The sequence below is a fragment of the Dysidea avara genome, chromosome 8 (genome assembly GCF_963678975.1).
Source record: "Dysidea avara chromosome 8, odDysAvar1.4, whole genome shotgun sequence".
Lineage (NCBI taxonomy): Eukaryota > Metazoa > Porifera > Demospongiae > Dictyoceratida > Dysideidae > Dysidea > Dysidea avara.
The window spans coordinates 25,691,356-25,705,542 of record NC_089279.1 but is presented as its reverse complement, the minus strand read 5'-3'; the positions used below and the strand labels follow the sequence as shown (position 1 = coordinate 25,705,542).

At 36.2% G+C, this 14,187-nt stretch overlaps 1 protein-coding gene across 1 annotated transcript in view; it reads right to left on the bottom strand.

Annotated features, from left to right (window-relative positions):
• LOC136264421 (ubiquitin carboxyl-terminal hydrolase CYLD-like) overlaps positions 1–14,187 on the bottom strand; it is a gene marked incomplete at its 5' end in the record, with an annotated part of 96,928 nt that overhangs the window by 64,604 nt on the left and 18,137 nt on the right. Inside the window, 3 exon segments of the mRNA XM_066059149.1 lie at positions 3,795–3,861; positions 3,912–4,003; positions 4,400–4,658. Of these exon segments, the coding sequence (XP_065915221.1) occupies positions 3,795–3,861; positions 3,912–4,003; positions 4,400–4,658 (418 nt within the window).

Here is a 14,187-nt window from a genome sequence, read left to right as displayed (position 1 = left end):
TAGTTAGAGTTCCATATTAAAATGAACTCTTGTTATATGCTTGCATGGACTCTTGATAATAATGACTATATGTATTTATTTATTAATATTATTAAATGCTATCCCACTAGGGTTTAGCTTTCAGGTTACGTATACAAGATATTCTTTCATCTGCTGGTATAAATTGCTATTCCATGTACTATGAGGCCTGGGAAATGTAAGGCTCTAGCTCCACACTAAGAATCAAATTATATAATGTTCAACGCAATGATAAGATAATTGTCAGAGCACAGTTCATGGTTACTGTATCAGCAAAGAGTTTTGAACATTAATTGAGATGTTTTATTTAAGTGCATTTTGACTGTTCCTCCTATAATTCTTGTTCAATTATCTGATATCTTGTCGGTTTCCCTCCATCCTCATTACTGATCCCTCTTTATTGATTTTATATGACTAGAAAATCAGTACACCTTGTCAATCCAGTTACAACAGTTGATCTAAATATGATGATGATGCAGTTATTGAGATGAAGAGATGCATAGTGTTTCCCTACAGTGCCACAACACAAAAACACTTGAAATGTAATCTGAGACTTACATGTATATAGCTGCAGTGAACTAAGTAAGATCACTATAGCTGCTGGTAAGCATTGCATCATATTACTATCAATCAGTGCTTGTGCAATAAATTGTCTGTATTATTAATTCAGTCAAAATTATGCATAGCTAGCTGTGTAGTAATTTATTATGCACCCAGTCAACATTCAGCTAAGTTTGAGCATAAGATGCCTGAAGTATTCCACAGATATGTTTTGTAAATAATGTTATAAAAAAGATAAACATACTCTAATAGAACAGTCAATAGCTAGCTGTGTAGTAATTGTGAACTAATTAGGCACTTGCTAATTATGAGAATAATCTAAATTTACCACAGATGTGAGATGTTGTACATAGTAAATGAATGCCACAGGGTAAACATAAATCTATAGAACAGTCTGTCTATTCTACACTGTAAATTCATACTTCCAAATTTACAGTGTGAACAGCCTGTAATGTGCATTCCTTTGTCAAACAAGATAACAGGTGCACATGTTTGACTCTCCAAGATAATAAGATTATTGCTAATTTCCCAATATCGGTCATCTAAATGTTACCATTAAATTTTTAACAATTTTGTTGTTCCCCCAGTGAGACTATCACTATAACAAAAATGAGTGATATCCACCTCAAAAACACCTTCGCTGTAAAAAAAGGCGCATCCAAGAAACTACAAGTACCTGTAATCCAATGTAATTAAAAACAGCTCAGTTGTAGGGAAAGACTTCATAAAAGTAAAATAACTGGTAACTTAAAGAGCTGATATCTGGAGCGGCCAAGAATCAATCTTACTCATACTAAATTTTTTAATCCATGCAAGAATACCTTGCATTGGCTGTAAAAAAAGTACACCCATGAAAGTAAAGGGCAATTGAAATAGCTGATATCTGAAGCGGCCAAGAATGAATGTTGATATACAACTAATTGGAATTAACAATAAGTTTAACATTGAACCTTTATCTTTCAGCTGTGTTCTACATTCACTCTTGCTGCATCATAAATTGATTTCTTTTAACTCTAATTAGCTGGTAATTTGGCCGCCTTTTTTTTGCTCTATACACTGAAAATTAAAAAGGCGGCCAAATTACCAGCCAATTAGAGTTAAAAGAAATCAATTTATGATGCAGCAAGAGTGAATGTAGAACACAGCTGAAAGATAAAGGTTCAATGTTAAACTTTTTGTTAATTCCAATTAGTTGTATATCAGCATTCATTCTTGACCGCTTCAGATATCAGCTATTTCAATTGCCCATTACTTTCATGGGTGTACTTTTTTTTTACAGCCAATGCAAGGTATTCTTGCATGGATTAAAAAATTTAGTATGAGTAAGATTGATTCTTGGCCGCTCCAGATATCAGCTCTTTAAGTTACCAATTATTTTCACTTTTATGAAGTCTTTCCTTACAACTGAGCTGTTTTTAATTACATTGGATTACAGGTACTTGTAGTTTCTTGGACGCGCCCTTTTTTACAGCGGAGGTGTTTTTGAGGTGGATATGCATAGTACTACTGCATTTTATGATAATTTTAAAATAAATTTCATAAAACTTGTTGGAAGGATTTAAGATCACTCTGAAGAAATTTCTGGCCTTGATTACACCTAACCAATATTGCTAAGCTGTTGTGAAAGAAAAAGGAGGCTGGCTTTAGGGTGGTATTTTAGGCTATATCATTCTAGGCATACTCACCTGATAGGTGAAAGAACTACAGAGTACTCAGGATCTCATGATCATTGATAGTGATTTTAATAGTGTGGGATAACAGCTTTCAGAACGTTATTCATATGTCATTATGCTTTACAAACAATGCCAAAAAAATTGTGATTGTGGGATCTAGTTTTATGTTAAACATTTTGCACTGCATTAAACCTACTAACTTGAGTATTGTGGGACAGTAAGTAAGTACAATAGTGAAGTACTTAGAACTATAAGTTACTCACCTATTAAATCAAGTTGTACTCTTTGTGTTGTTCCATGGTCTGCTCAATGGCTGACATAGAAATACACATCCATGCATTGCCCAAACGATTATTTTACTGATCATTCACTGTTTAGTAACTATCAGTTGGTTGAAACTTAGCAACTACACTGAGCCACCTAACCTAACTTGTAAACCCAAACTCACAATTAAATGGTTCATGTCACTCAATATAATGAGTCAAGTGTATCGTATCATTGAACTAGTTGGGGATCAAAGCAATGAGCAACTGTGTTCCTGTGATATTGCAATCAAGCGACACCTTTGAATTCCCATACTAAAGTGGTATTTGTCATCTTATGTCCTTTATGTGTGTCAAAGCTCAAGGATCATGGCTACATTTTATTTTGTAAGTTATTAAAAAAAGAAAGAAAATCAAGGTTCCTAAAACAAGAAATTGTGCCTTCGTGTTCTGATTTGGTAAGTGGGACTCTTGGACCAATTTATAATATAAACTTAGAAAAAATCCTGTCATGCCCTAATTCTAGTTGCACATCTTGGGGTACTTTGAGATAATAAGTCACTCTCTAGAGTTCCTATGGCTATATGTACATGAAATTGACAAGGAGAAAGCATCTTGACCACTGTTTCAGCATTGATCGGATGGTTGCAGGTTCGAGGCTACCCAGGTCCAGTCATGGATTTTTTCTGCTTTCTGCACTTTTTCAAAAAAATACTTTATATAAAAACTTTAAACAGACTGTAGGACGTGCTGTAAAGTCTTAATAAATAAATAAAAGGGCTGTTCCTAATCCTAGGAGTGCTTTTCCTAATCCTAGGAGTGCTTCCATTGTGCTTTAACATTTTCCTTAGCAATGACATGGTATCTCTACAGTCGATCCTCCCTATGGATTTGGTAATCTAGTACCTCTCTTTTCTACAATAGTGCAACAAATCCATTACTCTTACATGTCTTAAATAAACCACTTGTTCGACCATGCTGCAGCAATAACAAACGTTATTGTAAATTTTCATTTGCACAGTAAAAATCATTGAAGGAATCAAAACAAAAAGCTATGCATATGAAAATTGCACATTTGTTCTTGCTGTTACATTTTAATACAGATAAATGCATAGCTCCATTTAAATAAATGTTCTGAAAGCTACATGTTCACGCATACTTCTTGGCTGCCACCTTTAAATTTGTCACATTTTAAACACTTGCTTTTGGAAGGATGCATCTTTTTCAGGGCTTAAGATGGTATATGTACATACATTATTACAGCTTATATGTATATTACCTGATTTTCATAAATGGCTCAACATAAAGAATATGCTTAAAGAGTAAGTTAAGGAATTCTTCTGGATCTGCATAAGTAAACTAACTATTGTAGCTAAATACACTAAACTTTTAATACCCTTTTCTTCACTTTCAAGGCCCTTTTCTTGTTGAAACTTATCCAACTCCTTTCGTAGCACAATAACAGCATCAAAGGGTACAACATGTTTCCTATACCAAAATAAAAAGGAAGCATAATAGTCTATTTTTCCACACAAACTACATACTAAGTCACTTCAACTTAATTAGCTGTGTCAAAAAATTAAAATTATTTTTCTCCTAAAAATCAAGTTTAAATATCACTGTAAACTCTGAGCACTAGCCTTGTATACACTTTCCAATGCATTTTACCCACTGGTCTATCTTCTCAATACTCACTATGGATGCAAAGAAACTATGTGGCTTTGTCATGACTACAACCCCTTATTTATTTGAATTGATTTTTGTTATTTCTGTATTCCTCTGTGCTGGTTTTAGTTAATATTTTAAAAGATGACCTACAAACTCTATCCTTATTCAGATTTCAAGCATGAAATAACAAATTAACTTTTAACTACTAACACTTACCAGCGAAGTTTATTCACTATCATCAGAAGAGCTCTTTTAATTAGCCTGCCAGTTTCATTTGGTATTAATTCCATAAATAAGTGATCAAAAGCATCAGAAAATGCAAATAGCCCATATAAAGTTGAATCAAGGTAGGAGGAGTTGTGGTGACCTTGGATTCCTTTCTTGAGGCCAGTATGGACACCGTCCATTACTTTTACTGGCGCCATAATAAAATTTTCTCCTTCAGCAGTACCATCCCAATCAAATGGTCCCAATGCTGTGTATGGGATACAAAATTAAAATGATTATTTTTATGGTTGCTGAAAAATTAAGGCCCAAGAAGCCAGTGTTCTACACCAAAAAAATCAGGAAGAACATAAATGCAATTTTCACATATTGTAGTTCCATTATCCCTTATCCGAATGTATAAGATGAAGTTGTCTGCTTGGTATGCAGTCCATATTCAAAATTTTGAATATTGTCCAGGTACAAGTTGATGTTGTGCTACTTCTAAAAACCAGGTGCCATGCAGCAAACAAACCTAACTGGAATTAATTAACAGTGTACTAAACTAATATTTATTGCTTTGTTGCTACATACACAATTGAAACATATAGTAATTTGTATTTCATAATCAATGAAATATTGTACAATTATGTAATAATGTTGCTAAGCACTGCTAAGGAGGCATACCTGCTTTACTAATAACGCACAAAAGTATTTTCTTAATAGTTTTATAGTTTGTCTATAGCATTCTCTTGTGCAAATTCTACAGGCAAAGCTTGAAAGCTGGTCTCCATTTTTGTTTGCGTATGTACAGGCACGCCTCCTTTTCAACTCATACAAGTTTGTTATACCCTGTAGCCTAGGAGGCCAGTTGTGTTGTTTTGATGTCCATAGAGCCCATTGGGAAGGGCCTTCACCACGTCCTTATAATTTTGTTTCAAACCAATATGTATTTACCTTAAACCATAGCATACCTTCCTGGAAGTTTAATACAGACTTTACATGGCCTTTATTTCTCACATAAAGGCTGTTTTAGCAAACAAAGTTTTGCTCACGTGGGTATGGAAAGACAAACAAATATACAAACACACACACACACACTTTTTGAAAAACAATTTCAGTAAACCAGGCACGTGCCCACAGCTGGCTTTCAGCTGGCTTTGAGCACACGCCTGGTTTAACAAGTTTTGATTTTCCCCTTTTACTTCTTTACATCTTTTTTACTTAGCAAAAATTGATATAAACACAAGATATGCTTTTTGATCAAGTTAAAATTTGTAAGTCTATATAGAGACAAATTCCAGTACCAAGTATCATGCAAATCCAATATTTATGTTCAGAGTTATGACCATAAAAATACCAATCTTTTTTCACATCTACAGGGCAAGGAATGAGTGGAAATTTGGTTTAACCAACATGGGAGTGCTTTTTGGTGGTTTGAAAGAATGGAGATATTAGATAATGAAGACATAACAAATGTGTAACAAATGCCTTTTTCTAATGGATACATATGTGACTGGGCCTGCGAAAATAGGGCATGTGGGAACATGATTTTTACCGACTTTTTCACACTTCCTTGACTCATAACTCTTTATGCCATTATGCTATGGCAACAAAATGTTTAGCACATGGTAAGCATTTCATTGGCTGTATGATGCAAGTTACAGAATGCATATATCTTGTTCTAGTAGTGAGATATGAGCTGTAGTGTGATGAGGTATAGTTTGTACCCACATGCCCTGTTTTCACAGGTTCGGTCACATATGCAAAAACAGCTTGGCTGTAAAATAGGATGCTTCCATGATAGTAAAAGTAACCAGTAACCAAAAGAGCTGATATCTAGAGCATCCAAGAATAAATGTTAATTAACACAATAATAATTGTGATTAAAAAGCTTTTAGCAATCATTGACTCGTGTTCTACATTTAGTCTTGCAGCTTCCCTAATTCTCTTTACCTCTGATTGGCTAGTAATTTGACTGCCTTTATTTCTATACTGACTATCATACTGTACAATAGTAACTGTATAGTAGGGACCACAAAGGAGTAGACATGGCCAATGGAATTATATCACCCAAAAAAAGCCTCAATTTTCCCTGACGACGATGAGGCAGTATCGGTTAAGAAAAACTAAGCCCAAAAAAGCTTTCAGATTGACCTGAAATGCTTTCAACAAGTTTCTATGGAATTTTAAAAATAATTTATTTAACAGAATTTTCTACTGATTGAGTAAGTAACTGACTGACTGATGCCTTCAGACTAGTGTAACTCGATAACGGCTAAGACTACAGGCTTGGTTTTTTCACTGTTTGACGTCGCTTCGACCTGACTGGTGCCTTTTGGCATACTGCAGTACATACAATGCATTCTTCATGGACTTACCAGTGTCCTCCTTTGTGTCCCATTCATCTTTGCTGACAGCGAAAAGTGTCGATTTGGTGGTAGCATGTGATGGCTTCCCTTCGTAATGGAAATCGTCCATATTTTTGTAGTGGCTATTTTGATTACAGAGATGCTTTTCGAACAGTTCTTGATTTGTACTGCTGTGTAACGGGTTGAACATAGCAGACAACGAAGCGTAATGGATACTTCACTTTTCAGACGATAATTAATATAACTAGGGTGCGCGGTACCATTTCTTTTGGTGTGCATGGATTGCAGAGGTGCTGCTCTTGATCCAAAATGCTGTGTAACGGATTGAACATAGCTGACAACGAAGCGTAAGTTTTTGACTTTTCAGACGATAATTAATATAGCTGGGGCACGTGGCGCCATTCACATGTATGTGTGATTTCACCAGTCATAATAATTATTTACAAAAAAAAGTAAACAAACAAATACACAGAAAAATTTAGAATTTTCAACTAAAACAATAAGTGTGATATCCCTACTGTGCTCAAGATACCGTAATGGAAATGCACAGTAGGGATATAACACTTCTTATTGTTTTACTGTGATGTGCACTATACTCCAACTTGTTTCAGTACTTTTTATCGATGTGCTATGGTCCCTACTCTAGTTGAAAATTCCTGTGTACTTGTTAGTATTGAAAATGGCAGTCAAATTACCATTAGTTAGGTTGCTTAAAGCCAACTTTATAACTAATGTGGACACAAGTGACAAAGCACCAAACTTTCTCCATATATGTAGTACAACCTTAACTTAAATTTTTTGATAGGATCCATCTTATTCTAAAAAGGCGGGCCTTTCCATAAAAGCATTTAGAGTAATGTAACTAAAGAATTTTTTAAATTGGTAAGCCATATAAGTGCTAATTTTGTTCTGTTTGTGCAAGAGAACATTATGCAGGGTTGTACATTAAACCAAGACCTGATAAACAGTAATGCTACTCTGACAAGCTTTATTCAACGCAGACCAGTGATTGTTTTCATTCATATTACAGTTTACAGTGTATACCGCTTTTATGATCCACAAACTGTATAGAGGAATTTCTCTATATAGTTGTTCACTATGGAAATAAATATACACTGTAATATTTGCAGTAATTAGTTTGTGATATATAAATGAAACATCTCTAACATATACTGTAGTCATTCACATGTCACAGAACGCATCTTACAGAATTCATTTTGTGCTTGTTTGCGAAGTAGCTGTAGCTTGATAACTTACCAGATTATGCTACACCAGCCATTGTTATTTAGTATGAAAACATGTTTTATTGCTACATGCATGACCAAAGTGCTTATGCTAAAATCACATGAATGACCACAACAGTAAGGTTCTTCATACCATTAATCCAGCAGTGCAGCTGTATACCATGTAAGTTAAAATTCCTTTACTCAAGTCTCTAGCTGAATTAATGCTAAAAATGTGCATTTGTAGTAGTGAATATAATTAAGAGTTCATAATATTTGTATGATGGAGAGTGTCTAACTTGAATGCATTCACCAAACACCCTGCGTAAAATAACAGCTCAGCCTTATTTCAGAACAAAGGCTTTGCCTTCATCAACACTAATCAACAGTTTTGTATCCCCAGCGAAGGTGTTGATTTGATGAAAGGTGAACTTAGGTGTACTTTAAGCAGGGTGTTTGTACAGACCATACTGAGAGCAAGAGTACATAATATTAGAGTAGGGAGGAGAGTGTCTAACTTCAGTGGATTCACCAAACTCACTGCGCTCAGACCTTGTGCAATCAACTATAGCCACCAAACATGACCAATGGCTTGCTCTATGAAGGAGGTTGTAGCACTTCTACAGCTTCAATTGGGAAATATCAACAGTCTTCTGTTCACTTAAAGGTATTGATTTATTACTAGAAGTTTTATGGATTGAAGTAGGAGGGTTTGAGCGCAATGTGTTTGTATGGATTATACTGAGAGTTAGACACTCTCCTCCCTCTTCTATTATTATGTACTCTTGCTGAGAGTTAGACACTCTCCCCCATACAATTATTATGAACTCTTGATATAATGTATAGGATTTCACCAGGGTTTGTGAGAGAAAAGTGTGGTTTAATTAAGTGTGGGATGTAGTCGCCATGGATTTTTTTCATGAATTTCCACGCAGCTTTTATTAAACAATAGTAGAGTATAAATGACGAACTACATATAATTGCCTTGCTACCAGAGCCTGACTGGACAGGTACGGTATCTACACAGGTACGTATATATCAAATGTTATAGTTTTAAATATGCTTCACATATAATTACGATGTAATCTGATGGAGTATTGCAATATTAATTGTAGCAGTAAAAAAATAACTTTTAGTATTGCATGTTTACATTGACCATTACTGTGAAACATAGCAGCCGAAGATTACACATGGATAGTTTGGCACGCTAGGTTAGGATTTAAAGAACACAGAATTGCAATAGTTCATTGATCAGGTAATCGTAGAATTTCAACTATGGTATGTTTGACACAGTTGAGCAAGATAGCTGTACTGAAATCACATGCGAAGAAGAGTTCAACTAGCACAGTGGTCAAGGTAATTTTATCACTGTGTAGCAGAACTTTGTAGATGTTGACCGTTCTAGCAGCATTATTTTTTAAACTCCCACATTCAATAAATCAGTCCTGCAAATATAAGTTTGACCATGCAGCACTGATTAGTTGTCAGAAGAGCTTAGTTCTTTTCCTTGCTATTTTATCTTTCTGTTATGATACGATTTGTGTATCATAAGCAAACAATTGATGAAACATACTCTACTAGCTTTTCTTATAAGCAAGTACATGGTTAAATTTCTGAAGGGATAACACTCCTAGATCTGGGCCCCTATAGGCTGGAAATTGTACACTTCAGAGCAAGCTAATCTAAAGATTCCATCTGTCAAATACGTACATGCTTTAGGAGAGTGCATATGGATTTCTCTGTGGGGCTCAACACAGCCTAGGTATACTTGTGGTCAGAGCCGTGCAGAGAAATTAAGGGGCCAAGGATAAAAAGTTACAGTGGGGCCCCAGGGGCAAGGAGGTTTCCATTCTGAATCACAATTTCACCCAAGCTGTAAGTTGAAGACCAAAAAAAAAGTTATTACATGCTGACAATGACAATAGCTACTCCTCACCAACCATATCTCCTTATTTATAAGCTTGCTACACTGCTCCTCTGATGAATACTGTGATTGCTCTATTAAAGTATTTAGATCGGACTGCTCTATTAGAGTATAACGATCTTTTAAACAGGTATTCAAGTGGCCCGGGACAAAATGCCCCAGTTGCCCCCCCCCCCCATGGGTGGCCCTGCTTGTGGTGGTGGTCTGGTGGATTACTGCATGCTTTATTATGATTGTGGTTCAAGTGCATGTAAAAAGCAGGGTGGAGATGTGCTTATCTTTGTGTTACAGGAGGCAACAATATTGTCCGACTGCTCTAATAGAGTAATTGTGAATAAAACACAAAAACATAGAAGTATGTTGAAAAATATTTACAGTTCATGACATAATTTATAATGTAATGTCACTTGAAATACTCTAGATTATTCTAAAGTTTCAAATTACTATTTAAAATACCAAAATTACAAACAGGCATATTTCCAAGACTAAATGGCTTCCCAGCAGGCATGCCTGAGGTGGATCCTATCAAAAAATTTAATCTTATGTGGCAAGGAACTCACAGAAAAAAATGGTGTTTTTGTCACTTGTGTCCACATTTTTTTGCTAAGCCACCTAACTATATCCAATTAGAGTTAAAATAAATTTAGTAAGAATGCAGCATGAGAGAAAGTAGAACACAAGCCAATAATAAAGGCCTAATTTAAAAGTTGCTAATTACAGTATTTTGTTGCATTAACACTCATTTTTATATATCAGCTCTTTTGGTTACTGATTACTTCTATTTCCACAAAGGCACTTCTTTTTTTGCAGCCAAGCTGTTTTTTTTTTCAAAATTTTTTCATTTTATTTTTTCAAAATTTATTTATTTATCAAGACACACGGTAGTGTGTCGTGCGGCCCAAGAAGCTGGTGTGTAACACCCGTGAGTATATTGACAGGAAGAAAGAAAACGCAATTTTTGCACCTCCGTAGCTCTGTGCTGCCTTGATGAAACAAGACGATTTTTGCTGTGGACACTCCCTCCACCTTCTGCACTCCACATTCCAAATTAGAGCGAAATCGCTTCAAGCGTTCCCGAGATATGCGACTTCAAAAATTGGCTTAGTTTCTTCGTTTTCTTCTTATTTTTCTTCCTCTTTTCGCACACTTACAAAAACTGCTATAAAACGCGAACGCTATATCCGATTGCCTTGAAATTTGGCACACAGAAGGGGGGTATAAAGGCGCATCTCTGTACCAACTTTGGCTAGGATATGATAAACAGGAAAAGAGTTATGATCGATTATTCACGAAAAATAACACCAATATGTTGTCACGCCTACAGGGTAAACCGCGTATGGGAAGAAGCTGAAAATCGGTGGGTGAATAGGTTAACTATTGAACCTCAAATCTTTTGTGGTTTGAAAGAAATCAAGCTAAAAACCAGGAAGATACAACGAAAAAAACCAACAGTGTGTAACAATTATGCAATCGAGATTAGCTAATAAAAAACGACCACTTGCCACGCCTACCAGATAAATCGCTAGGGGGAATGCTTTGAAAATCGCTGTATAAAAGGAGTAATCACCTTAGAAAGGCTCTTCAATGGTGTAGAAGAATCAGATTTAAAGCCTCGAAGTTATAATACGAAATTCAACTTGGTGCAGTAAGTGCGAGATCGAGATACTCTAATAGAGCAGTCATCCTAATAGAGCAGTCACCCTGAAGAGAATTCAAGAGATCAGCTAGAAACAAGTAACCTGTATAGAGATCAGCTAGAAACAAGTCACCCTGTAGAGAGATCAGCTACAAACAATTCACCCTGTAGAGAGATCAACTAGAAAAATTTACCTTATAGGGAGTTCATGCAACTATGGAAAGGGATAGTTCAGCTAGAAGAAATCACCTTGTAGAGTTCAGCTACAAAGAAACTACCATGTAGAGAGTTCAACTACAAACAAATCGCCCTGTAGAGAGATCAATAGAAGAAGTTACCTTGTAGAGAGTTCAGCTACAAAGAAACCATCATGTAGAGAGATCAGCTAGAAGAAGTCACCTTGCAGAGAGTTCAGTTACAAAGAAACCATCATGTAGAAAGTTCAGCTACAAACTAGTGACCTTGTAGAGACATCAGCTAAAAGAAGTTACCTTATAGAGAGTTCAGCTACAGAGAAACTATCATGTGGAGAGTTCAGCTGCAAACAAATCACATGTAGAGAGTTCAGCTACAAGCAAATCTCCCTGTAGAGAGATCAGCTAGATGAAGTTTCCTTGTAGAGAGTTCAGCTACAAACAAATCACCCTATAGAAAGTTCAGCTAGAAGAAATTACCTTGTAGAGAGTTCAGCTACAAAGAAAACATCATGTAGAGAATTCAGCTGCAAACAAAACACCTGTAGAGAGTTCAGCTACAAACAAATCTCCCTGTAGAGAGATCAGCTAGAAGAAATTTCCTTGTAGAGAGTTCAGCTACAAACAAATCACCTGTAGAGAGTTCAGCTACAAACAAATCTCCCTGTAGAGAGATCAGCTAGAAGAAGTTTCCTTGTAGAGAGTTCAGCTACAAACAAATCTACCTGTAGAGAGATCAGCTAGAACTTGTAGAGAGTTCAGCTACAAACAAATCACCTGTAGAGAGTTCAGCTACAAACAAATCTCCCAGTAGAGAGATCAGCTAGAAGAAGTTTCCTTGTAGAGAGTTCAGCTACAAACAAATCACCCTGTAGAAAGATCAGCTAGAAGAAGTTACCTTGTGGAGAGTTCAGTTACAAAGAAACCATCATGTAGAGAGTTCAGCTGCAAATAAATCACCTGTAGAGAGTTCAGCTACAAACAAATCTCCCTGTAGAGAGATCAGCTAGAAGAAGTTACCTTATAGAGAGTTCAGCTACAGAGAAACTATCATGTAGAGAGTTCAGCTGCAAACAAATCACATGTAGAGAGTTCAGCTACAAGCAAATCTCCCTGTAGAGAGATCAGCTAGACGAAGATTCCTTGTAGAGAGTTCAGCTACAAACAAATCACCCTGTAGAAAGATCAGCTAGAAGAAATTACCTTGTAGAGAGTTCAGCTACAAAGAAACCACCATTTAGAGAGTTGAGCTGCAAACAAATCACCTGTACAGAGTTCAGCTACAAGCAAATCTCCCTGTAGAGAGATCAGCTAGACGAAGTTTCCTTGTAGAGAGTTCAGCTACAAACAAATCACCCTATAGAAAGTTCAGCTAGAAGAAATTACCTTGTAGAGAGTTCAGTTACAAAGAAACCATCATGCAGAGAATTCAGCTACAAACTAGTGACCTTGTAGAGACATCAGCTAAAAGAAATTACCTTGTAGAGAGTTCAGCTACAAAGAAACCACCATTTAGAGAGTTCAGCTGCAAACAAATCACCTGTAGAGAGTTCAGCTACAAACAAATCTCGCTGTAGAGAGATCAAGTTTTCTTATAGAGAATTCAGCTACAAACAAATCACACTGTAGAAAGATCAGCTAGAAGAAGTTACCTTGTGGAGAGTTCAGCTACAAAGAAACCATATTGTAGAGAGTTCAGCTGCAAACAAATCACCTATAGAGAGTTCAGCTACAAACAAATCTCCCTGTAGAGAGATCAGCTAGAAGAAGTTACCTTGTAGAGAGTTCAGCTACAAAGAAACCATCATGCAGAGAGTTCAGCTGCAAGCAAATCACCTGTAGAGAGTTCAGCTACAAACAAATCTCCCTGTAGAGAGATCAGTTAGAAGAAGTTTCCTTGTAGAGAGTTCAGCTACAAACAAATCACCCTCTAGAAAGATCAGCTAGAAGACGTCACCTTGTAGAGAGTTCAGTTACAAAGAAACCACCATATAGAGAGTTCAGCTACAAACTAGTAACCTTGTAGAGACATCAGTTACCTTGTAGAGAGTTCTGCTACAAAGAAACCATCATGTAGAGAGTTCAGCTGCAAACAAATCACCTGTAGAGAGTTCAGCTACAAACAAATCTCCCTGTAGAAAGATCAGCTAGAAGACGTCACCTTGTAGAGAGTTCAGTAACAAAGAAACCATCATGTAGAGAGTTCAGCTGCAAACAAATCTCCCTGTAGAAAGATCAGCTAGAAGAAGTCACCTTGTACAGAGTTCAGTAACAAAGAAACCATCATGTAGAGAGTTCAGCTGCAAACAAATCACCTGTAGAGAGTTCAGCTGCAAACAAATCACCTGTAGAGAGTTCAGCTACAAACAAATCTCCCTGTAGAAAGATCAGCTAGAAGACGTCACCTTGTAGAGAGTTCAGTAACAAAGAAACCATCATGTAGAGAGTTCA